The sequence below is a fragment of the Urtica dioica genome, chromosome 4 (genome assembly GCF_054948205.1).
Source record: "Urtica dioica subsp. dioica isolate 48M chromosome 4, U.dioica_male_clone48M_v1_H2, whole genome shotgun sequence".
Classification (NCBI taxonomy): domain Eukaryota; kingdom Viridiplantae; phylum Streptophyta; class Magnoliopsida; order Rosales; family Urticaceae; genus Urtica; species Urtica dioica.
Genome location: NC_142759.1, coordinates 7,725,403 through 7,752,627, shown reverse-complemented (window position 1 = coordinate 7,752,627; position 27,225 = coordinate 7,725,403). Strand labels below are relative to the sequence as shown.

The 27,225-nt window shown below is 35.5% G+C and overlaps 1 protein-coding gene, 1 long non-coding RNA gene and 1 pseudogene across 17 annotated transcripts; 2 read left to right on the top strand and 1 right to left on the bottom strand.

Moving 5' to 3' along the window:
* Nucleotides 1-8,395: 8,395 nt before the first annotated feature.
* LOC149399964 (uncharacterized) lies at nt 8,396-11,154 on the bottom strand (annotated as a pseudogene).
* A 2,539-nt stretch (nt 11,155-13,693) lies between these two features.
* Nucleotides 13,694-15,602, top strand: PAO5 (polyamine oxidase 5). Its single transcript, XM_089613233.1, has one exon. It carries the CDS (start codon nt 13,916-13,918, stop codon nt 15,416-15,418), a length of 1,503 nt encoding a protein of 500 aa, XP_089469359.1. The 5' UTR covers nt 13,694-13,915; the 3' UTR covers nt 15,419-15,602.
* Nucleotides 15,603-21,035: 5,433 nt separating this feature from the next.
* On the top strand, nt 21,036-27,225 carry LOC149399962 (uncharacterized). Of its 16 annotated transcripts, none has more exons than XR_016296636.1 (12): nt 21,038-21,950; nt 22,476-22,530; nt 22,621-22,788; nt 22,872-23,445; nt 23,749-24,005; nt 24,279-24,310; nt 24,489-24,548; nt 24,660-24,737; nt 24,837-25,108; nt 25,196-25,337; nt 25,773-25,887; nt 25,978-27,225. It is a non-coding gene; the product is annotated as an uncharacterized LOC149399962 (long non-coding RNA). The 16 variants fall into 16 exon arrangements; XR_016296641.1 differs by having other exon boundaries at nt 24,489-24,553; nt 25,014-25,108; XR_016296635.1 differs by having other exon boundaries at nt 24,489-24,553.

Sequence of the window (27,225 nt, the reverse complement as noted above, 5' to 3'; positions counted from 1 at the left end):
ATATAAAATATTTGCAATCTAAAAAAGGGTAATTTAGCTAAATAGCCAACTCAAACCTTAGAAATTGCTAAATAGTCAGGATTTTGTAAATATTAAGTAAATAGCCAACAATATTTAATTACCCGTCCAAGTTTACTAAAATGCCCAAAAAATTTCCCGCCCAATCGTCATTCCTATTAATATTTAAAAAAAATCAAGGAAAATCGGGATTTCCGAGAATCGAGATAATTAAAACACAGTCATAACCGTTCACCTTCCTTATTTCTCGGTTAGAAAAAAAAAACTCTCCAAAAAAAAGAAAACGTCTGCTCTCTTCCCCGATGAAAATCTGTTCATCTTCCCCGACAAGCGATTTCGGCTGCAGAAAATATATCTGGTATGCATTTGCAGACGAGATTTGGGGGTTCGGATTTTAAATGGCTAGATGTGTAAATCTTGTTATGACTTCATATCAATAATAGATGGATTGTTTAGTTTTTGGAATTGTGTATGGTTTTTGTGAACGACGTTGGAAAGATTGACGGTTTTGATGTATGTTCATATTTACATATATTTACTGCATAATATGTCAATTTCTGAATTTGTTATAACAAGTGGACGAGTTATACTTGGCTTGTGGTGCAATTAAATGGAAATATGTTTGCATGTAGATGTCAATGATCTAGGTGTGATGTTGTTGAAGAATATGATGTCTAGGTATTTTACATGTTATTGGTTCTTTGTACAAACGTGTATTTAATGCAGAAAACGTCAATAAAAAAGTTGTTAATAAGATATTTCCATGTATTTAATACAAAATATGTCAAGTCACGAATTTGTTATATCTAGTGGACGATATACATTTCGATTTAGAACATACAGACGCTCTCATCGTCCAACAACATCCAACATTCATTCAAACAATACTATATTGAATTTTGCTAGATCTTTGAACCCTTAATTCAAAATTACCGCGAAGTGCAATCATGCTCATAGCCGACACAATAACATCATTTCGCATAAAAACATTGTTGACATTAACATCAAAATTCATGGAGAAGATTTTCAAATCAAGATCATCGAAAATAGTAAATCATTTTTATTACATTCTGTATTTACTCCACCTGACAATGGATTATGGTTTTCCAGCCATTGACGTTCAAAGAGCTTAACTGCAACATAACAGCGACAATAAATATACGTAAATACAATAGTAATTTTATGTAAACTTGTACGAAAACAGTCTAAAATAAAAAAAATTTAAAAAAAAAATACACCACCTGATTCATTCAGAGAAAACCCAGACATTTTGTGGATCGGTGATATTTTCATACGTTTGAATAATATATGAGCGCTTGAAAAAATAACGACTATTAAGGAAGATAAAATTAAAAAGTAAAGAAATAATCGGAACAGTAAATAAGGAATAAAAATCAAATATATAAGGAAACAAAATAACAATGCACAACCACGTCAATTCAGTTGCTACATATAAGGAAATAATTAAACACAAAAATCCTGTTCACACTTAAATTCGGGACATTCAAATTTAAATTTCCGGGTAGCCTAAATAATTCAAATTTCAAATAATTTCATAATTCAAAACTCTAAAAGGACAAATTTCGGAAATGAAAAAAAATCTAATTGGGCTACGTCATCCGAGTGGCTATTTACAAAACCTTTGCTATTTAGCATATCTCAACGTTTGAGTTGACTATTTTGCTAATTTTTTATAAAAAAAATTTAGAGGATTAATACCATTGAGTTGGTTTGGTTCAACCCGATCTCACGACTATAAAAAACCAAACCAATTCAAAACAATTATGGTTTGGGTTGGTTACAACTCAAATTATATCGGATTTTTTTGGGGCGATTTAAAAAAAAAGTACGTTTTGATTTGGATGATCGGTTTGACGATTTTCATGAACACCCATACATAGAATGAGCTATTCATATATCTACACATTATTATGAAGATTATAACATATTTGTTTTACTCGTGTAGAAACAGGAAAAACAATAGTAATATAGCAATAAATGCTAACATTGTTAATTCAAAAGCCATAATTCAGGGAAAATTTGTGGCTCAAGATTTATCTAAATGATATTAGATGTAACCCCTACTGCTTAGGGTGTCTGCCGTTGATATCCACACTAGAGACCAAACAAGATTTATTTGTCTCTTCTTCTTGGTAATTGGAAAACTTCTTCCCATAAGGCCATGGCCCATGGCCAATATCCATAAGCCATTGAAACAGTCGAAATAACAACTCTATTGAATCAAGAAAATATGAGATTTTTTTTTAACAAATTATTATGGCGGTGATTCAACAAGTGAACTAGTCTTTCTTGTTGTCGGAAAGAAAGAGATTATAAAATTATGTGACATTAAAAAAAAGATAATAAGACATTTGATTTTGAATAATGTATAAAACAACACTATGCAGAGTTAAAAATAAAGAGAAATTGACTTTTTTTTTAAATATGCTTCAACACTGTAAATGTATACATCTAGATTCAATCAACTCTCCATCCATCTAGATATAGATGAGAAAATTCTTCGAAGTTGAAGACGACGAGGCTTGAATCACGCATGAAAATTCTTTCTTTATAGTATTTCATGTACCCAAAAGTGTCTTAAGGTTCTGAACAAAAATACCGCATGAATATATATGACAAGCCTTATTCCGGACTGCATTAATACAGAATGAAAGTGCCAAAGTGCGCCTACAAAACGCCACTAAAGCCTCTACGCTCGAGCCGGACCGGCGATGTGAGAGTGAAAGATGGCATAGATATGCCACCTCACCTCCACCTCACATCTACATGGCATAATCTCTCTACCACTTATTTATTAATGGTTATTAAATGTAATATATATATATATATATATATATATATATATATATATATATATAATGCTCAAAACCTTTGTGTTTATTCCATGTGGAACTCTTTCCTACTTACATACATACTTTCTCAACAACATACTATTTTATTTTTTTAGTGAACAACTTAAAATAAAAACTTTAAATCATTAAATCTCTTATTTAATTAAAGCTTTTTTTCAACACTAGATTCACACGCCTGCGATGTTTGAAGATAAATCTCGCAGCGGTGAGCCAACAACCAGTTATAGTGATGCGTCCATTACACTACTTCAATTGTTACATCACTTACATGAGAGTGAGTTAATTTTAAGACTAGAGTGATCCTAAATCTAGGTTGAAGCGCAAGTAATTCAAAGAAGCTCATCACCGATTTGATCTGAGTGTAAAATTCATTACTGTGTAATCCGGCGTTATAGTAAAGGAGTTTTTGAATAATTGGTTGTCTTTCACACACACGTGGTTTTCTTTTTTCCTTAAGGTTTAGACTAGTACGAAAACCTTCGATATAAGATCATTATATAGTAATCATCATGCCACATAGTCTTTTTAGAGAGTTAATTATTATTATTATTTTATTAGAGAGTTAATTTATAGCAAGGTATAATAACATTTATCACATATATAGCATTTTTTGTAATAATTAAATTAGATGTTTATATCTAATATGAAACATCCAGTCTTGGCGGAACGCTCAAAATGTTATACATCATCGTATTAGTATCTAAAACACTATGATACACATCTCTCTCTCTCTCTCTCTCTCTCTCTCTCTCTCTCTCTCTCTCCAAGGAATAAACAAAAAATATTCCTCTCTCGACTAGAAAAGAAAATGATGTAGAAGGAGTTCAATGGTCAAATAGTCCAAATTTATGAGTAATATTTTAGAGTCCACACTTCGGTTATAATTCATGTGGAGAACAATTTGGAAGACTACAATATCAACTATAGAGCTAGAGAGAATGGGAAGTAAATGACATTCATTCTTTAAGATCTGGACACTATTACATAAACTATATTAGAAGACATGAAATTTAAGACGCTCCCTAAATCGCACGACTTTCATAGTCTAAAATTTCAATTGGCTTTGCAAGTCATTTAGAAAACGTCTCCAACATTCTTTTAAAGTCATTAGAATAATGACTTAAAAAATATATATGTAAACCGTTTCGAGTCAGTTAAAAAATGACTTCAAATGCTTAGATGTTTTTAAGACGTTTAATCTTTGGCTATAAATAATAAGTGAAGTCTTTTTATAAAATATATAGACTTTAAGTTACTTGCTTAGAGATTAAAATCTCTTTTAAGTCATGCTTTTAATGTAATAAAATATAAGACTTGTAGTAGTGGGATATTTATATTCTTCAACAAGTAGATCTTATCCTTTTATCGTTGTTCTTTTGACGCACTTACTATGCTTTAGTTTAAACGTACGTTACAAATCTGTTTCCTTCGGTGTTATTATGAACAATTCGTATTAGATATGTAATCATTTGATTTCACAGCTTAAACGATATGATATTACGATTGTGTAATTTGTGAAAGATTGCGTTCTATTAAAGGTTTATGAAATCATAAACATGTTATTTAAGTTCTGAAATATGTTTTTTGATTTTGACTTGTTCAGGGGTTATGTTTCTAAAAAAAAAAAATAGTATGCTTGCGACAAGAATCAAAATGCAACAAACGCAATAATTTGATGACTATTTTAGTCACAAGATTAGCTTAAAGACAAATTCCACTAACATAATAATTCGAATAATGTGTTTAACAAAAAAAAAAAAAAAAAAAAATCTCGTGGAACAAGAACAACTGATTGTCAATCAAAGCCGTCGTAAAGAAAACGTCTTAGTCACCTTTTTTTTTCTTCACCTTAAAGCTTCTTCTTTATGATATATCCATTTTATTCTCTAACCTTTTGTGCACACTACTTTCATTTCATATCTACACTGCCTTTGATGAAGATTGCAATGGAAGTTGATATATCCTAGAGATGATTGAAGAACACTAGTCTTTATTATTATTATTAGTATTCTAATTTACAAGAAGTATTGACAATGACAAGCTTATTACATGGTAGTGGGAGTGGCGAATAATATTATTTATAATAATGGGTCACTGTAATAAATGCTAGAATGTGGCAAAGATTTGCCTTTATACATCACAAGCATCGTATAAGTTGACCGCCATAGTGTCGAATTGATCAATAATCACAAGGTCTTGGGTTATATAACTGATAATCAATCCCAATATAATGATAAAGTACAAACTGGTAATTACAGTTTGCCTTGTGAAAAAGCGTTCTCTTTAAACCTTAATGAACCGAGTATGTACTCGTTAAGTTCGTACTCAATATAAAAGTTTTGATCCTTAACTAATCAGATAACACAAAAGACCCGTACTAATAAAATAACCCAACGCGACAAACTACACATTTACATAGTCCACAAATTATTGAACGTGTATACATGACAGCATACACGTCTAACAAAAATAGTGAAATATCATCACCGACGTACGAATAAAAAATCGGCAAAGGCGCATATGTAACTGATGGAGATGCCAGCATATATTTTATAAAAACATAATTAATACTTTTTACAGAGATGATCGAGAGATTGTTGGACGGAGGAGTGAGTAATGATAACCGAGACAGTTATAGAGATAGAGAGAGCAATGAGAGGATGAGAAAAACGAGTTTGAAATAAGATATATTAGTTTGGATGTACATTTTTGTCCAAAAAATTGACAAAAGTATATAAGCAACTCTTAAAAAAAATTAAAAAATTAAAAAATTGCTTTTCTGGATCGATTTTTAAATGTGGGACAAAATATTTGGTAACAAAATTGCTCAAAAGTCGTTGTTTGAGCGCACCTTACCAGTCATTTAAAAAAAAAAGATTAAAGAATATATGGTTCATTTGCCATACATTTTGGTATTTAAAATTCGATATTTAGATGCTGATTGCTAAAGAAAAAAAAAAAATCCGAGTGCAAGTATAAAGGAGAAATGGCCACATTTATCTCATAAGACTTTTAATTTTTACATATATACAATAGTATAGCAGTACCACGACAATTGTTACGCTGATTATCGCATACATTAAACTAGCTAGATTACATCAAGCTCCACCAAGTGGTCAATAATTGCAGGTAAATGGTTGTAAAAAAAATGCCAGGTTTGGGACATCAGTCCCCACTCTACGACGGCCCATCGGCCGATCAAGGCCAAGCTGCGCAGTTTGGTCGAGTGTCCCAGCATTTTGCTATATCTAATTTTGTTGAAGGTTGTTAAAAGGTTATGTCAATAATCTCTTTAATTCAACCTATCTCTCTAGGAATGAAAAGACTGGGTACCTGTTGGACTTTTGTTAAACCATGAAGTATAATGAAGTTTAATCTCAAAACTTTGAGAATAATAATACTGTTAAGAATGAGCTGTTTAAATATATTCAAAGAAGTATATTGGGCAATATGCATTATTATTGTATCATAATGCACGCTAGTCTTTTGTTAAGTACAAGGTAAACGTTTTTTTTGTTTTTTGTTTTTTGGATTAATCAATCAATTTTTGCTGATGTATTGTTTCTCCAAATTTTTCCATATGTTAAAGTTATTTGCAAATGTTTTCATTTTTTATATTATTTTGAGATTTTAAGTAATATCATACATTTTCCCCCTAATACTGCTCATCATTTTTCTTTGATGCTGTTTTCAATAAATAGATATGTAAACCTAAAATTTATATATGTAGCTTACACTAAAATGTATAGATGATGGAGAGTTTATCAAAACTTGAAGTTAGGTGTTTTGTTAAATGTCATGCTATTTACACTTGGTTTGTGTTGTTTGTTATGCTGTCGTTTTTTACCGTGAGAGCAAAACTACAACGCAAGAACCCAAATACAAAACCCCGAGCCCATTGTTAGAAGATTTTTAAGCTCAGAGATGGCTGAACGCAAGTCCCAGAACCAATGCCGTGCGTTCCGAGTCCTCAACCATTGACCTTTGCTCGAGCCCACTCGGCACCAAGATCTCCCGGGGAGAAGCCCCGTACGCAGGGCCAACTCAACACAATTGGGGGCCTTAGCCAAAATTTAAGAATTAAGTCTCTTAAAAAAATTACAAAAAATCATGTTATAAAGAAATAATGTTACAAAATTTCGAGTTGGGGTATTTTTTTAGCTTTTATTGTTTTTTGAAATTTTGGAGCCTTAGGCGTGGGCCTAACTCGCGTAGGGCAAAGAATAGACTTGCCCCTACCCCAAGTCATGTCCGCGGCAAGACGCTGAGTCACTCATTCTCCACGCACCAACAACTCACGCCAAGTCGTCCCTATGTCAAGTCATGCATGCGCCAAGTTGTGCCCCGCGCCAAGATACCAAGTCATGCCCATATCAAGGAGTTCTCGATCAGCCTCAAGTCCTTGTCAGCGCCAAATCTTTGGTCTCAAATCATTCCTTGCGCCAAGCCCATCACGTACCAAGCATGCATGCACCAAGTCATGCCTCGCGTCAAGTCAACTCCGCCAAGGCGTGCCTAGCGTCAAGTCCTTGTCTGCTCCAAGTCTTTGGCCTCAAATCATTCCAGGCCCGAAACCCACCACATGTCAAGCATGCATGCGCCAAGTCCTTTCTCATGCATGCCTCGCGTCAAGTCACACCGCGCCAAGGCATGCCCAACGTCAAGTCCTTGCACACGCGGCCACGCCAAGTAAAAATATTTTTTTTTATTATTATTATAAAAAATTTCACTATGTTTTTTATTTACCTTACCTATTTAGACGTATTTTTTTAGTCAATTAAATAGTTATTTTAGACTATATTATAATATAAATTTTATAAGCATTACAAAAAAATAATATTATATGAAGTTAATAGAAATAAATAAATTTTGTGTGACAAAAGTATGAGTTTTGTAGGAAACAATATGGCCATATTATATTTGGGATTGGTAGCAGAAAGACACATCACCAGATCAGGGACGGATCTACAGAGGGAGAAAAAAATAAATATTTGATTTTTAAAATTATTTATTTATATTTTTATGCGTTTTAACCAAATATATAAAAGAGAAAATGGCGGCAAAAATACCAATTGTTTTCGTATTTATACAGTTTGCTACCTATTCTTTTTTTTCGTCGGCGAAAATACCAAATGTTTACTTTTGTTGTCTCCGTTACTACCAAGAGTGTTAAATACAAACGGTTTTACACGTGTCAACATCTTAAACCAACCTCTTTAAACATAACAATTTTGAGGTTTATTTATTATTTACAAACGGACTCTAATGATTTAATAAATATTATCTCCAAATTTATTATTTATTTATTATTATTATCTAATACCCCCAGCTAATAAATATGCAATAATATCCCCACGAGATCTCTATACCCATTTAAATCGAAAGAATAAGATTAGCCCCAAATTGAAAGCCCTAGTTTCATCGTAAAATCGCCCGACATCGCTTCATCTATGTCGTCTTCTTCCTCGTGATTTCGTAGCAATGGACGATAACATAGCGTGGTACTACTGCAGCTGTGGCGTGCCTTCGACGGCGTGGACGGCGTGGACGAATGCGAATCCTGGTAGGAGGTTCTATGGGTGCGCTAAAAAAAAGGTAAAACATCATTCTCATCGATGACTTTCTTTTCGTCTTCTTCTTTGTTGGAATATGCTCACGTATCCGGTTATCAGGAAGAGGGTGGCTGTAATTTTTTCCGATGGAAAGATCCCGCGGTATGTGAAAGATCCAAGCATATCATTCCTGGACTCATCAAGAAGAAGAACAATTTGGAGGCTGAGATTGAGTCACTTCGAACAAGGGTCTTGTGACTTGGATTTCTGTCTCTCTCGGCGCTCATCTCTCTTCAGAGTCGCTGGGGTCTTTTTGTTTTTGTCTTTGAGAGGTCTTCCTCTTTTTTTTGGTTGATTCACCTACAATGTGTAAGTGAGTTATTTTGTGATTATAAAAAAAAAAGTAAATTGATTACCTTATCGAGTCCTGGATTCTTGCACGTCAGTCTTGAATGTCCCGGTTGACCACAATTGCTGCATCTATTGACTTGTCCTCTCCGAGAGTGCTTCTTAGCATGGCAAGGGTCTGGAAAACCAAGAGGTGGCTCATCATTGGCCTTGTTCCTCTTCTTCTTTGGTCTGCCTGGTAAAGCTACATCAGGGGGTGGTAAAATCGGATTTTTTCCAGGTTCCGGCCATTTGTCCGGGCTAGTCATTGGCTCTATAATGCCACTGTAAACCATGATAAATGCCTCTTTTTTGTACCACTCATCGACAAAGTCTATCGGATTTAGTCCGGATGCCCAAATACAAGACAACGCATGAGGGCAAGGAATGCCACTTAATTCAAAACCCCGACAAGTGCATTCCTTGGCCCTCAAGTCAACCACAAAAGACTCGGCCCCAAGAAAATTGACCTGAAATTTAGCATTACCTGTAATATACGAGCAAAAACAGATTATGCTAGCACTACACTTATGTAATAAAAAACAGATTATGCTAATGTGTACCTGCTAGTGTTGATTGACAATATTTTGCAACACCCTTGTGTTTTTCAATGATCCCCATTATCCGCTTGCCAATTGGATGATGCCACTTCTCAACATCATTTCTTTTTGTTGCAAAACGGCACATCAACCAAAAACGGATCTTCTCGAGGAGTGTGACGATTGGCTTGTCTCGAGCATGCATAATAGCTACGTTGAAACTTTCGCACATATTATTCAAAAGCATGTCACACTTCATTGTTGATCTAAAGTGTGACTTGCTCCACTCTCTCGGCTCCTTCTTCAATAACCACGCATGTGCTTTGACATCTTCTTCTTTCAATGCATTCATCTTGTTTGCAAACTCTGTTTTTGTTGTTGCTCGTGCACAAGACCAAAGCATCTATTTCAACAACAATCCACTATGCTCTTTCTTAAAGTTTGCATGCAAATGTCGAACACAAAATCTAATCTCCGAACCAGGGAAAACATCACCTAGAGCTTTCTCCAACCCTTTCTGCCTGTCACTCATCATTGTGAACCTGGCTTCATTCTCAACTTGAAGATCCTCGTGTAGAAGCTTCATGAACCATGTCCAGGTCTCGGTATTTTCCTTCTCAACCACTGCAAATGCTACTGGATACTGAGAATTATTTGGATCAATACCTATAGCAGCCAGCAACATACCTTTGCAATATCCTTTTAGAAAACATCCGTCAAAGCCTAAGAGTGGTCTACATCCCTTGTTAAATCCATCTTTGCACGCTTTGAAGCAAATGTACACCCTTTGGAACACCCTTTTCCCGTGATCAAGAGTTGTCTTTAGCAAAGCAGTTGTACCTATAACACACAACGTTATGTAATCAGATTTTGAAACAAATACATTATGTAATCAGGTATCTCTTTTATTAATCTGAAATAAATACATGTTTTGTTTGCCACGTTCATTGCAGTGTTAAGATGAGAGAATTCATGGCTTTCTTTCCAACCTATAGCTGAGACATAATTACTGAGAAACAAATACCTGGGTTAGTGGATGTCAATTGTTTACAGTAATCCTCTAGAATAGCATATTGATCGTTCACCGACCCCTCTAACGCATCTCTTGCGATCTTCTTTGCTCTATAAAACATGGTACTGGACACGTTGCTGAATTTCTGTGCACACACCATACTCTTGAAACTTATGTAGTCCATGTTCGGGTTTAGCTGAAATTGTTCCAAGAAATGTGTTCCCAACCATCGGCTTGTCACGCGCTTGTTATCAAAAACTATGCCACAATCGTGTTCGTCTATAAGAGTATTAATCCTAACCGTTGTAATAAGTATTTTTGACCCTGGCGTATAAAACCCACCTACACCCTTTGCCTCTACATTTTGCTCGCACTCTTTGACTATCATTGAATACATACTTAAAATCCCTATCGTTTTGAATAAAGACTTCTCTCATAACATTCCTCATATGAGTCATGGTTGGAAATTCCATTCCGATTTTAAACTTGAAATTCTCAAACCTTGACTGTGGATTGAACTCATTCCGGCTCCTCCCCCTCCGAGTCTGGACGTCGTCGTCGCTGCACAAACTATCCAAATCGCTCTCCTCCCATGACCCATCCGAGTCTTGTTGGCCATCATCGCCGACGTTACAGGCTTCGTTCACGGCGGCCCACCACTGTTGAGGATGAGTCGTGCTCTGAAGGTCGACCTCGTGTTCTCCGTTGTCGTCGTACTCTTCTTCACCCAGTTCGAAATCGTCTACACCATCACTTCCACGCTCTTCGGCCATTACTTTCGATTTGTGATTTTGAAGTTGAGAATTTCTTTATTTGGGAATAAAGACTTCTCGATAGAACAATAGAGATATAACTCGTTTTTTTATTATGTTAGTTAATAAAATATTTCATTATATTCATTTTTAAAAATGAATCAAATAAACATCACCTGAATAAATATGTTTAAACGGTTTTTTTTTTTTAAAATGAATCCAGACCATCCATTCAAAATTGGTAGTAACGGAGACAACAAAAGTAAACATTTGGTATTTTCGCCGACGAAAAAAAAGAATAGGTAGCAAACTGTATAAATACGAAAACAATTGGTATTTTTGCCGCCATTTTCTCTATATAAAAACAATGTTTTCATACTCTCTGAAAGACGTTGCCTGTCTCATGGCTAATGCGGGTGGATGCATATTGAAGGTCGCTAGTTCGGCTCCCTACTTTCTCCTTTTTTGGCTTTATTAGGTTTTTGAACATTTGCTTATTTTAACTTCATTTACCAGGAATAAAAATAAGAGATTGAACCCTAAACACAAGTAATGTTTTTTCGTACCGTTTTTTTATTAGAAAGATAAAAATATCTTCAAAAAGTTTTAAATACATTTTTTTCAAACCTAAATATTTTTGGACATGTCTCTATATATTTCTTCCTCCAAACTAAAATTTAGTAATTATTCCGCAGCAATGCACGAGACATATATTACTTGTGTTATATATACTAAAAAGACTAATACAATGTATACTTATATTTTCTAAAAATTCAAAACTCTAGTTTCTATGAATAAATTTTATAATTTAATTATAAAAAATATTCATATTCACAGATCGCATTTTGAATCTATTATAGGAACAAATATAATATCAATTATTACTTTTAATTGTTTTTTTTTTAAATACTAAGAGCTCGTTTTTTTACACACAATTCAGGTAGCAATCTAAAATACATTTAACAAAAACAAATTAATACATTTTTAAAATAAATTTAAAGATTTTCAATTATAATTTATTCTTCATCTTAATTTTAAAAGAATGATAATTGTTAATTGTGTGCATAAATTAATTGTTGTCCCCCCACAGAAATGAATCTCTGTATCCGTCACTGCCACCACTAGAGGTTAATAAAAGTAGACCCCTGTCTTTATTATGAAGATTTCCCGAAATGATAAAATAATTTCTTTTTGTTCTAAAGAAGACAGATCCTTTATCACATAAAAAAAAAAAAAATTATATTTTAATAACAGTAATATATAATTATTCCTATTCAGAGTAGCAAAAATAGTTAACGCTCACATGTGGCCAAGGTAAAAGAGGTTCAAAAGGGCAGGTCCGGCCCTTTGTTTTCAAACTCTCGGTTTTTTATCCTAAACTATACCCCAAAAAATTTCGAAACAAAATGCGCCAAAGTTTAAGGAAAAATACGTACGAATATTTGTCACAAATTTTTTCATGAATATGTATGGCTCTTCAACTGACTCGATTTGTCCCGACCCTTTTAATAGCTCTAGACTAAGGTGGGGCAACACAATAACTTGTAGCGAGCACTTTTATTCACATCAGTTTAAAATCATAAATTAAAATTTTGTAAAAAAATTTCCTCAAAAAAGTTTTCCACACTCCTTTCTTTATTGGACGTCTACACTAATTTAAAGTAGTAAATTAGAGCCATACATTTGATAAAAAAAAATTCATAAAAAAATAAAATTGTTACAAATATTCGTACGTATTTTTTTCCTTAAACTTTGGTGCATTTTGTTCTATCAATGGTGTAAATTAAAATTTAAGTTTTTCGAAATTTTCTTTAGCTGCATTTTTCTGTGGTACAAAAATTTATATTTTAAATTGTTAAGTTCTTCATAATTTGTGATTACATGCATTTTTTTATTTATCTGTATATAATATTTAAAGCTATGAGGCCTGTAGTGCTAGTTCTAAATGTACTCTTACCTGCATAATTGTTTTTATTTTTCTTATTTTTTAACATAAGAGAAATATGACAAAATTCCAGTGACAAAAATTAAGTATACATAATTAGTGTATTAATTAATATTTTGTGATTTAATAAAGAAATTTTGTCAAAAAAGAAGAAGAAGAAATTGTTTGAAATAGTCTAATGACTTTTTTATTTAAAATTATAGTGTAGTTAATCGAGAGCATTAACTAATGATTTAGCATTTTTTTTTAAATGGGCCTCACAAAACCTCTCCATCAAACCAGGGAGGATAGAGCATTCCTAGCATTAATGATATAGCATAACTCATGTCTAGCTCTCTAAAAATTCAGTGTTATTTTCTTAATCACTATTGAAAATTAGGCTAGGTCACCATTTTTTAAAATATTAAATGGTGTTATACTTTTTATTTAACAATTTTTTTTAAAGTTTGTTCGCATTCTCTTAAAAAAAAGGAAAAAAAAAGAGGTTCGAGTCACCACAAAACAAATCTGACTAAAAGAAATTACATTTCGAATCTTTAAATTTAAATTAGTACTTCCATTCCATAAAGAGTCCGTATTATTTACCTTTAAAAAAATTATAATTATCAGCAAATCATGATGTACCGGCGTTTCAGGCCTTGTACTCAAATCCTTCACACGCACACAAAAGCAAGACCATCATAAGATCATTTACGAGACGGTCTTATAAATTCAGATTCCGTGACACAAAATAAATCTCACTCACACACACACACACACACAAAAACCCTCTTTCTCTCTCCTCATTTAATTCTTACTCTCTCTCTCTCTCACTCGCTCACTCAGAGTCTCAGTCTCATGGCCGCGAAGAAGCCGAGGGTGTTGATAATCGGGGCGGGGATGGCCGGCATCACGGCGGCCAACCGCCTCCACTCGGCGGCTCCGGGGGCGTTCGAGCTCGCCGTCGTGGAGGGCGGCACCCGAATCGGCGGCCGGATCCGCACGGCGGAGTTCGGCGGCGACCGGATCGAGATGGGCGCCACGTGGATCCACGGCATTGGCGGAAGCCCCGTCCACGCCATCGCCGCCGACATCGGCGCCCTGGACTCCGACCGCCCCTGGGAGTGCATGGACGGCTCTCAGGACGACCCCGCCCGCCTCGTGACCGTCGCCGAAGGCGGCTTCGTCCCCGACGGAACCCTAGTCGATCCAATCTCCGACCTCTTCAACTCCCTGATGTCCTTCGTCCAGAACAAAGAGCTCGCCGGAGCCAACACAGAAATCGCCGTCAAGGCCTACGAGTCCCTCCGCAAGGAGGAGAGCAACCGCCTCAGCGTCGGCGCTTTCCTCAGCAAAGCCCTCGCTCTCTACCAGGCCAGCCGCGACGGGGACGAAATAATCGCCGGGGACTGGACCAGAAACTCTCTGGAGGAGGCTCTATTCGAGGTGTTCGAGAACACGCAGAGGACGTACACGTCAGCAGGCGATCTGGCGACGCTGGACTACGTGGCGGAGAGCGAGTACCGAATGTGCTCCGACGAGGAGATCACCATCGGAAGAGGATACTCGAGCGTGGTGGAGCACCTCGCCTCCGGCCTCCCGCCGGGGCTGATCCGCCTCGGGAAGAAGGTCGAGACCGTCGAGTGGGGCTCGAACTCTTCAAGCCCCGTCAAGGTCCGATTCTCCGACGGAACCTCCGCCGAGGCGGACCACGTGCTGGTCACCGTCTCGCTCGGGGTTCTCAAGGCCGGGGCGGTCAAATTCGCGCCGGCGCTCCCGGAGTTCAAGTCGGAGGCGATAGCCAGGCTAGGGTTCGGAGTCGTGAACAAGCTCTTCGTCAAGCTCGCGGGCCGCCCCGGGGATTTCCCGTTCCTCCGCATGGCGTTCAACAGCAAGAAGAAGAAGAAGAGGATTCCGACGTGGATGAGGAAGACGGCGTCGATGTTCCCGATCTACGACGGCTCCAGCGTGCTCCTCTCGTGGTTCGCCGGCGCGGAGGCGCTGGAGCTCGAGAGCCTCGGCGAGGACGAGATCAAGGACGGCGTTTCCGAGACCATCGCGGCTTTCGTCGGCGGAGCGACGGTGGAGGAGGTTCTCCGGAGCCGGTGGGGGAACGACCCGCTTTTCTTGGGGTCGTACAGCTACGTGGCGGTGGGGTCCAGCGGGGACGATCTGGACGCCATGGCCGAGCCGCTTCCTAAGATTCCGGCGAGCTCGCAGAAGCCGCTTCAGATTCTGTTCGCCGGAGAGGCCACGCACCGAACGCACTACTCCACCACTCACGGCGCTTACTTCAGTGGCCTTAGGGAAGGCAATAGGCTTCTCCGACACTACAGTTGTCTTGGCAGCAATAGGCAATAGATTTTAATTATTAAATATTATTTTTTTTTTTGGGAGGGGAAAGCAATGATTATATGATATATCTATGATTTTGATTAAATATGAAATGATTTACTTTTTATAAAAATATCCAATCATATAATTATATAATTTGTATGTGATTTGTTGAAGTTCGATGATATAGTTATTTTTGTGGCCACAGTTTTCTCTCTCTCTCTCTCTCTCTCTAGGTAATTGATTGGCGGTGATGACGATGGTAATGACGATTTCTTATCAATATATAATCATGAGGGAAAAAAGAAACACACCCATATAAATCGAGATGCGTTTGGTTTGACCCAGTATTTTATGACTTGATTTTATCAAAGCATAAAGTACAAAAGAAACCGAAGATAAAGAAAAGCTTTGGATACCATAGTACTCTCTCGGTAACAGTAACAATTTATATAGAGTGGTGAGATACCAGGTGAAATTTCTCTTTGGGATTTGGTTTATGTATCATCAACAAAATAAAAAAACAAAGCGAAAAACGACACGATCCGCGAAAATCGGGTCTTTCCAGCTAGGAGTCGCTTCACCAGTCCTTTCCAGCCCATGGCAGCGATTTGTGATATTGTATCCAAACAAAACCCCATTTTGTCACCCAATAGTCAATACATATAATGTCGTATAATAATAACAACAACAAACCTCTCTCAAACGCAGCGAGAGAGAGATATCGCGACAACAGTCCATGAGCTGGCCTTTTCATTTCTTGCGTCTTCTCATCCAAAGTAAATCATCAGAATTGCAAATAACAACCCAAATCCCCAAAAGGGTCCCATGTTTTTTCTTTAACTGAATTGTCATCAACACTCAAAAACACACAGCCGCTAGCTAATCACTACTAAATCCACGCAAAGAGACAGCCAATGTTTATTTTGTGTGTCACACACACATCACACTATCTCTAAAAAAAAATAAAAAAATCACGTACATGCATACGAAAACACTTATTAATGGAGGGAAGTTTTGATAGTGTAATACGCAATTGCGGAGACAAAGAAAGTGACTGTCAGACAATCAACACTAACAACCTAGGTATGCATACAGATACGTGTCCACACATGTTTATCTAATCCACCATATTAATTACTTCAATCCCAGCCGTCCGATCACAAAATCATGGGACTAGTTGACATGGTCCCACAAGATTGACTATTTTGACTATTCTCCTCTTGGTTGCTTACTTCTAATTTAGTAGTAGTGTGTTTGTAAATGGATGCGCAAACACGTGATTTTATATATAGTTCTAACGTTTCTTACGTAAATAACCTTGTGATATAATGAAATCACTGTGCGGTCAAATCAAGATCTATTCTTTCTTATGGGAGACTCCATTATTGTATAAATTTTTTTTCAAGGCGAGAGAGAAAGAGGGAAATAATAATATGTTATGTCCCACAAGCTGTCTCTGTTTTGCCCCTTGTGGGCTTAAATCTCAACTTTGATTATAGTGCATATCACGGAACGACCTGCCAAAAACAAATAAATGAAGAATCTTCATTTTCCCTTGTAGCTCTTATAGCCAAACCCCACCCATCACTTCTTAATCCAAAATGTTAATTACTCTTACCTTGACCATCTTTATAGCCTCTAATCATCATTGCCCATATAATATACACTTTACTAAGTATATAGTTGTGATATTGCTGCTTCTATTATTGAAATTCCAGAGAAAGCCAAAAAAATTCGAAGTAGCTAGAAATCTATAATGTAATTAAGCTGGCCCAAATCTAGCTAAAAATCCATTGGGAACAAAAGACTTCCTTTTTTTTTCAGTTTTAGATGACTCATGATTCAAATCTTCTTCCAATATTTTTATAGTGTGAATCTCGTTGTCTTCCAATAAAACTTCTTTATCTTTCTTTTACGAAATGCTAAACTTTTATTTAATGCTAAGATCCGGGCTTATTTTTTTTTGTCTTTGCTAAATCTTGGATTAAGAGCCTTTAATATAAGTAAAGTGTCTGTCTACTCTGCTTTATTCTTTGTTAATGAATGTAACTTTTGCATCTTTAGAAGGACCAATGATGTACAAAAGGAAGATTAAGCTTATTAAAGTAAGTTATCTTATTGGTATCTAAGATTTTACTTTCAAAAGCGTTGATGACCAAAAAATAGCTACAACAATTGTTTCAGCGGAGACCACTATATGTCAAATAGCCGGGGACCAATAATGTTGACTTCGAGAGCCTCTATACATATATAGATTTGGTCTCAAACCAAATCAAACACATTGATGAAATTAAATGAGACCGTTTATGGGATGTAAAATGTGTCGAATATTACAATAGCCATCGCCTCTTTGACCAAAAGAATCTATAATATCAATCAAGACCAATAAATTTGAAAAGAGAAACTTAAACTTAGATTTATTAGAAACTCCACGAAAGAACATTGCTATGATGATCATTAGCAAATCGATAAAATAAATTAGGGTCCAAACTTCGCGTGAAGAACGAGCTACAAAAATATGAAGAAGGCCAAGAAGAGGGCTACAACAAACACGAACCGAGCATCGGGCCAACACCGCACGTTACTTATATGAGCTAGAATCACCTTTTGAGCATGCCAAGCCACTCCCTTGCTTTTCTTATGATGTGCCTTTCCTGTCTCTTCTTAGAAAATAATTAATTATCGGCCTTGAAACTCATCCCCCGAGACTGGTGCAGAACAATGTTGCTAACGCCGAGACCAACCTTAGGAATTTTGAAATCCAGATTATGTATATGTGATGTTCTGATTCCGGTTGCAAAGTCAAATTTTTAAGGGTCTATTAGGAAAATAGTCAACTTAAATGTTTGACTCTACATAACCAACGTTTGGTAAATCTTAGGTAAATAGTCATTTTATGATGTAAATCTTAGGTAAATAGCCAACTTTAAATAGCCACTTTCATGTACCAAAAGTTGGTTATTTATCTAAGATTTACGTCTGAAAGTGGCTATTTACCTAATATTTACAAAACATTTGCTATTTAGCAATGTCAAACGTTTAAATCAGCTATTTTGTTTCTTCTAATTTTCTGAACTTTTAAACTAGGCTCATCAAACAAGGATATGGTATAAGAATCAGAACCTACAAATAAATTTTTTAACGAGCTTACAAAATATATTGCTGAAATTTAGGAAGATTATTATAAAGGAAAGTTATTAGAGAATCAGAACCTACAAATAAATTATTTAACGAGCTTACAAATATATTGCCGAAATTTAGGAAGATTATTATAAAAAATTATCCAAACATGAAATTACACAAAAGTTTCACTGTCCAAAGAATGTGATGCTGTATTTTTATTGTTACAATCAATAATTCAAAAGCAACAACCTATGGCACGTAGTAAAGTCTGGGACCTGTCTTGATAACAACTCAAAACAAACAAAAAAAACACCATCTTCTTTGGATTTTTTGTCTTGGAGGTACAAATGGTCCATCACTCCGGAAAACTACCAGTATAGAATAATAATTAATTGGTTGAAGTCACATTCAGTTTGAGACATGGGGTTTCTTTCATGTTATAGTAAAAAAAATTAAAAAAAGAAAAAAAAACCACAAGTGAGCGAAATTACACAAACACGACTATAGTTTGTAATAATTATTTAGACACATCCGTTTTTATATAAATGAATCTATAATTTTTGCAAGAAATGACACTTTTAGAACCGTAAAAAATGGTACCAAGAAATTACGAAACGATTTTTCATGAAATCGAGAATTCCCGATACCATATTGTACAGTTCTAGAAGTCCCATATATTTTTTTTTTCCTTTTATCTTGTTGTTAATTACTTAAAATATGTTTGTAACATTTTAAAAAATACACATTATCATTTGAATTTATTATGTAAGTTTTTTTTTTCATTTTCATTTTTTAATATATTTTTTATGGTACCTTTATTACCTTTTTTTTCTCTAGGGATGTTGCCTTATTGGGCTCCCCTTCAAAGTTCAAATGTTGATTTTTTTATTATTTATTTATTACAATTTTATGTTTTAGCTTACCTAAAAAATCTTCAAATAAGCCCGCAGTTAAAGAAAAGATCTCGACGTAATATGCCGTATATGAAATTGAGTACAATTCTGCAAAGAGATATCCCAGTTGTTTCTTTAAAATTTAATTGATAGAGTCAATACAAAATCCAACAAAATAACTGACTAAATTTGTTGATTTTCTGAAGAAAAAAAGTTCTCTATTTTTTTTTTTTTTTTTTCATATTCTATAATATGACTGGGCCCATCTCCCAAAAATATCTTAGAGTGTAATATCTTAATGAATCTATATCATTGTATTGTTTTTTATTTATTTATTTTATCTTTAATATATTAGGGACTCCCAAGCACATAGTTATCTATACATAGATAAATAGAGATCAATATAGATATTTATATGTAAATAAGAAATAGATGAAAAATGCATAGAATTATATCATTCTAAAACTAAGTTCAATTTATATAGTAAAAAAAGAGGTATAATTAATGCTATTTAAACCTATATAACATTTCAATTATATTTTTGGCAAAAAATTGTGTAAGCTATTATTGTGCACTATATAGTTTAGAATGATATACATCATGGTCCCTACATACTCACGTATTTGGAATCATGAATTGCTTGTAAATAGTAATTTCACTAACTACTTTTAAAATTTTATCCCATGTTTTATTTTGTCTACAAATAATCCATCAAATCGTAGTAAATTAAATTAACTAAGAAGTTAATTTATTGGCATTGACTTCATTCAACAATAACTCTTTAAATAATTTAATTTATTGCGCGTTGGTGAGTTATTTTTTTTAATAAAATGAAACTCAGATTACTTTTTAAAAAGATGGTAACCTATTAATTTATTGGCCTAATTACCCCTATTTAATTATGTGATGCCATTTTAGAACTAAATACATTTATATAATAACAACTACCCTAATAACTACAAACGCTATATCCGCTTGGTATTATATAATCAATTTAGTGTTATTAGTTATTGCTGTGCACAAGCTAATTGTTATCTCAGTTGCTTCTGATAGCCGCTTGTTGTCATTTACCACGAAAATAATATTAAAAAGTTTTTATTACGAAAATAATTTCTTTTAAGTTGAAGCATCACTTTTCTTTATTTTTCTTGATGTTTACTTTTAAAAAAAAAACTCGTTTACGGGTTTGGACTCTATTTAACTTTATACTTCTGATAATTTAATTTAGAAAAAAAAATTGTTTACCGTTTGAAAAACGGCTATCTTTGAGAGGATTTGATATAGTAGTTATTTTTGAAATATTACACTTAAAAAATGTTAGTTTAGTAATTCCTCTGATATTTGGGGTGACTTGAAGCCCAAGCACGTTGATTGCTATTTACTACTAACGTTTCATTTTATGGCGCGTGTCTAAAGTAAAAAAGGAAACAAAATGATAAAAAAGGAAACAAGATTTTCTGTCCGTTGTAATCAGCCATGTGTACAACTGGACTATCTCAGCCGTTGATCAGAAAACAATCCAACGTTGATAAGATGAATGAGGAAGTTATTTGAGCCCCAAGTCTAACATTGTTATAAAGTGTCACCTGAGAAACTTGTTGCGCGTTTAATTTCGCCTTTAATTCTCTCTCTCTCTCTCCCCACTTTTTAGCGATTTAGGGTTAACGAATCGCATTTAGGGTTTATGCGCCACCGTATCTACTTGCTCCCAGCCTGTCCATCTGTGCCTCGTCGCCAAACCCCGACGCCGTCGCAGGGACAATCGTCATCGCCGGCCTCGGCAACAAGCTCGCCGGTAGGAGTTTTTCAATCTTCTGCTGAGCCTGGAACCGTTGGTGGTGTCGATCAGCGGCGATGTCCGCGAGGCCAAGTCGCGCCGCCACCTCCAGGTCTCAACCCCTCCGGCTGCTGGATCGGAGAACCTCTGCCGGGGCTCCGGTGACGGAGACGCCTGAGAACTGAGCGTTGGCGGTCGGGATAAAAGCGCGGGTGAAGAGCGCGATTCGCTGTGGAAAGAATCAAGTCCTGTCGCGTCCCTCAAATAACGGGTATAAACCCTAGAAAGCGAAACGAAAGCCCTAGAAAGTCAACATTCTCTCTGTTTTTCCGGTTCTTGGGGTTTCTGTTCGCCAGGAAGTCACGACGCCGTCGCCGGAATATTGAGGCCGATCGTCGGCCCCCGTCCCTCGCAGATGCTCGAACTAGTGCGGGTCGGGTATTGGTTACCCGTCCATAGAGCCTATGCTTGGGATCGGTGACGGTGAAGCCAAGAGAACCACGACAGTGTAGTGGTGATCCGGTGAGATCATGGCTGGAGAAGGGAGACTACAGAAGAACACGCCAGCGAAGATTTTCCTTTCATTCTCTGTTTTTTTAATAACAAGATTATTTATTCTTATTGACATTATATTTTTGATATATTGATTTCAGGTTGACAGTGCAAGAAAAAAGGCGAGAAAGTCTTTGGAAGCAGTTCAGGTGCTGATAGATTCAAACCTCATAATTAGGAGAGCCTACATTTCATCAATGGTTGATGGATGGTTAGTTTTGTTTGGCTTTCTAATTTTTCAATTCTAGTTTCCTTGTCTAAGATCTTGTCTTTTATCTTACTCCCTAATTTTGTATATTTTTTTTTCCAATATTTTACGTCGCTGATCTACATTGTGGAAAACTATCTGAAGATGATGTCGGGAATTCAACAGGTTCTCTTTTTAGTGTCTCTTAATAATTACAAACGTCCCATTATTTGAGAGCCCTCCATGTTCTTGCAATGGAACAACTCGCTTGGGTTGGTTAATTCTAAAAAGCATGAGAAATTTGGGGCAAAAATATATCAATTCCATAGGACTTACAAAAAACCCGATTCAGCTAGACCGAAACAAAATACAATTTAGATAGCACTCGGCTAGTCTAATATGAAACCTAACAAGCTGAAACTAGAGTAGAGGGTAAAAGGTCTATATTTCTGAAAATTTATCCCAAAGAACCTTTGTTACTTTGATTCCAAATCTAATAGGAAGCTGTCCTAGCCTTTTACTGAATTCGCCTTGTTTCTTGAACCACAGAAAAATATATGTCATAGCTCAAGAAGCTTTGAGAAGTGAACTTGTCATAGCTCAGGTTTGGTTTTGGTTTTAATTTTGATTTGGTTGTTTGATTTTTATGCTTTTCTATGGAAATGAGATTTTCTATGTTTTTGTTTTTCTCTAGTTTCATTCCTTGGTATCTGAACATCATGGGCCAGAAGACAGACAGTGGCGTGTGAATTTAAACACGCGGGCATTGTTCGGATTTGAGACCAAATCATTGACAACCAAGCTCTGAAAGCATGTTCCTTATACTAGGACAATTTTGGAATTGTCTACTTTGATGATCATGGTCTTCTCTCTCCCCCTCTCTTTCCTTTCATTTTTATGCTTTTCTATGTATATGAAATTTTCTATGTTTTTGTTTTTGTCTAGTTTCATTCCTTGGTATCTGAACATCATGGGCCAGAAGACAAACAGTGGCGTGTGAATTTAAACACACGGGCATTGTTCGGATTTGAGACCTCATCATTGACAACCAAGCTCTGAAAGCATGTTCCTCATACTAGGACAATTTTGGAATTGTCTACTTTGATGATCATGGTCCTCTCTCTCCCCCTCTCTTTCCTTTCATTTTATTCTATCTAAAAAAGGTAGGTTATAACATTTTTTATATCGTTGGGCCACAGTTGCAACTCCTCATAGCAACTGTTCATGCAAAACTAAATTGGCCATAGTTCGACACTCTCAAAAGCAGCCAGCCATTTTTTCGAGTTCACATATTGAAGGTTAATTTATTTTTATTTATTTATTTATTTTTTTAAATATCAGTCATTGATTTATTTTATAAATGCGTGATTTGGAGTTTGGTCGGAAAGCAATGGAGATGACGGGTCAGTTGGGGAAGCTCGACTAGACGTCGACCGTGGCAGTCACCAGATTTTGCGCCGTTTTAATCACCATCCCCATTGTCTTTGTCCTGGAGAAAGTCCTTCACAAGCTCGGTACTGTAAGCGCTTGCTGTTTTTCTTTCTGTTGCTGGAAAGTGATTCGGATTTTGGTCTGTGTTTTGACCATTTTGAAGGGAAGTTTGGTTGTTTGTTGTGTATTTGATATTCTTCCGGAGAGTAAAGTTGACTTTTTTATGTTACAAAAAAGGAAAAAAAGTGCATAAGTCTGATTTAATTAACCTCATTTTACTGACTTAAGTTACAGGGTATAATCATATTGGCTGATAAAATTGTTATCTGTATGAAGCTCTTGAGAAGGTCAACGCAAGTAGATTTTACTAAATTCTGCTCTCTTTTTTCAGGGCTGATATTGAGTCATATGAGTTCTGATAGCGTGATTTCCAAGAGCTGATGTTTTTATGGGCTTCATTTCGCATCTATTGATTTTAAGTTAGACCTACATTTTCAAAATATATATCCCCATTATAGTTGCGGAGACCATGTCTACGTGTTCTTTCAAAGAAACGAAACCAAGCAACGAGGAACATGGGAGAAAACTCTTGTAGTTCGGGCGGGCGCCGATCTTTAGCTTTTGGTGGCTACACTTTATTTCAAAACTGTAAGTATCTACTATTTCATTGGAAAAAGAAACCAACACGTTCATGAGATTGATGGTAAAAAGTTAAAAACAATTAAAGTCCACTTTCTGAATTGAAAACATTTATAATGAAGATTTTTGCCATTAGTGTCACATATGGGTTAACTAGAAAACAACGAGAGCTCTAGTTCGATTAATTGCTAATAGGAATATGAGCCTGCTTATTTCTGTAAATGGGTTGCATCAGTTGCACTTTCTCACTTTATTTTTTGCGTTATTTCATTTGATGTTCAGTGGTGTTAACAATGAGGCTCGGAAGGCTAAAGGTAGGGTTAAATGTTTTATTTTGTTTTCTTGTATATAAAATTATTTATTATTCAATTAGCATTTGTATTCCTGGTTTCTCCCAGTTTATTGAAATGAATAAAATTCTTGTTTTTTTTTTTTTCCAACTTATATTTGTGTAAAGATAAGAGGTAAGTGACTGTTTTTCTACTTTCTCAGATTTGTGGATGGAAGAAATGGGAGCAGGAAACATCTACTCATGATTATGAATTTACGGATGTCGGGTCATCAAATAGCAATTGAATTTTTTTTGGATTACATCATTTCCTTATAAATTAAATAAAGTGCAGTGTCATTTTTATTATAACAAACCCATATTTTTCACTATAGATCCTCAAGATTCTGACCTTCTCATGAGACGCATTTGTGAGAGTGCATACAAGTTTCTGGACCAGAATTCCCGTCTTTGTAAGAATTTTTAACTCAGATCAGTGACTTTTTAGTTTTTGTTTGAAACAGAAGAAGAACTAAAAGAACTAAATAAATTTCGTTTTGATATAATGCAAGGCACTGAAGTTAACATTTTTTCCTGGGGTGCTTTTTCCTTGAAACTCTTAAAATTTTGTCCCAAAGGACCTCTGTTGAAAAATATCTCAATCCTTTGATTCCAAACCCCCAGCTAGCTGTCTTAGCCATTTACTGGATTTGCCTTGGCTCTTGAACCACATAATTATATCTGTAAAGGAGACCAATCAAACGAGGGCATTTGGCAGTGGTTGGAAATAGTGTCACAGAGAGTAAGGGAGACGTTTCAAGAAGTGAACTTGGCATAGCTAAGGGTTGGTTTTGATTTTGATTTGATTGTTTGGTTATTATGATTTTCTATATATGTATTTGACATTTTCTATGTTTTTCTTGTTGTTTAGTTTCAGCCCTTGCTATCTGAACATCATGGGCCGAAAGACAGAGTGGCAATGGACCAAATGCGCATTCTTAATGAAAATATCAGAGCACTCTGTTCACACAAGATTCCTCATGATCAGCTATGTAATCTGCTTCCTGTTCAGGGTCCTCTCTCCTCTCTGATTTCATTTTATTCCATCTAAATGGCGAGTCATCCAATGGCGATTTAAATTTTTTGGATTTGAATCGTTTAAATAAAGTGCAATGCTGTTATTTTCATAACAAACCAATATATTCACTATAGATCCTCAACATTCCGACTTACTCATGAGATGCATTTTTGAGGATGCATACAAGTTTCTGGACCAGAATCCCTGTCTTCTAAATTGTAAAGAATTTTTAACTCAGTTCAGTGACTTCTTTAGTTTTTGTCTGAAACAAAAAAATAACTGAATAAATTTCGTGTTAATATAATGCAAGGCAATGCCAAAGGAAAGGACCTCTGTTGAAAAATGCCAGTGCCACTATTCCTTTGATTCCGAATCCCCCAGCAAGCTGTCTTAGCCATTTACTGGATTTGCTTTGCCTATTGAACCACAGAAAAATATATCTGGAAAGGAACTCTATCACACGAGGGCATTTGGCAGTGGTTGGAAATAGCATCACAGAGAATTAAGGAGAAGAAGCTTCAAGAACTGAACTTGGCGTAGCTCAGGTTTGGTTTTGATTTTGATTTGATTGTTTGGTTTTTATGATTTTCTATGTGGTTTAGTTTGTCATTTTATATGTCTTTCTTCTTGTTTAGTTTCATTCCTTGCTATATGAAGTTGAACATCATGGGCTGGAAGACAGATAGGGGTTTTTTTTTTCAGATACGTGTCTTCATTGTCCACGAGGCTCAGGTCACTGATATGAACTGAATATTTGATTACTCGAGAATAGGAAAATTACAAGGTTTTACGAGCTTTCGAGAGGTTTTTTCTCTCCAAATGAAACAATCCAATTCTTTACTCAATATTTCCTTCCTGTTCCATTTCCCTTTCTCCTATTTATACAAACTAAAACACTTAACTCACACTTAATGTCTATTTACGATACTACCTTTGAGCCCGAACAGTCACCATCCCCAGCGCCTCCAACAGCCATTGAAAAAGTAGGTGTATATTAATTATTCCATTTATAAGATTTTTGTTTAAATTTAAGGAGTCTCGTTTATAAAAAGTAGCTCTAATTCTGTGTGTTCCATTAACTAGATCGATTTTGGACTTGCCTGACCGGAACTTGGAACATAGAGAACTTATATACACATAGTTTATAAAAAGTAGCTCTGATTCTGTGTGTTCCATTAACTAGATCGTTTATTTTATTATTATTATTTTTTTTTTGGAAAGAATCTATTCAATATCTCGGTCTTTATGTACGTAAGTTTTGCAGTGCCCATCCACACGGAAATTCAACTTATAAGTATGAAATATTGAATTGATGGTTAGATATGTTACCCCCTAAAGAAATATATGATGCATTATTTTCAATGCCTATAAACGGCAAGTGCCTAAAAAGAAAAAAATGTCAAGTGCCCTCCAAATGTAAAAGCTATGATCTTCTAATAATAAATGATGAAATACGGCACAATCACTTGATATAGTTTAGTCAAGATTATTGCTTCTTCGTCTGGGCCAAGTGTCTCTTATTTCCTTTTTTTTTTTTTTTTTTTTGTTTCTTCTTCTAATAATCAATAATCAGAATGCCTTTTAAAAACTTTGTACGATCAACGTATTATCAATAGAATGGCATTCATACATATTCGTACTATATAATGTATTTTCGTGTATCACTAAAACCTACCATGCAATTATACAAACACATAATTACCTTCTTTAGAGTATACGTGTACTTGAGAGTTTAGGGTGCGAGAAAATATTTTACTGTATACCATACAAGTAGTCCCTTTACACTTTCTAAGAAACACAATTGTTGTCAAAATTAGAGAGAAATGATGAAGAGAAAGAAGAGGAGATCTTGATGATCGAATCTTAAGCTCTTCAATATTACA

Coding starts and splice junctions, on each gene's coding strand:
- PAO5 (XM_089613233.1), top strand. CDS start 13,916: ATGGCCGCGAAGAAGCCGAGGGTGTTGATAATCGGGGCGGGGATGGCC.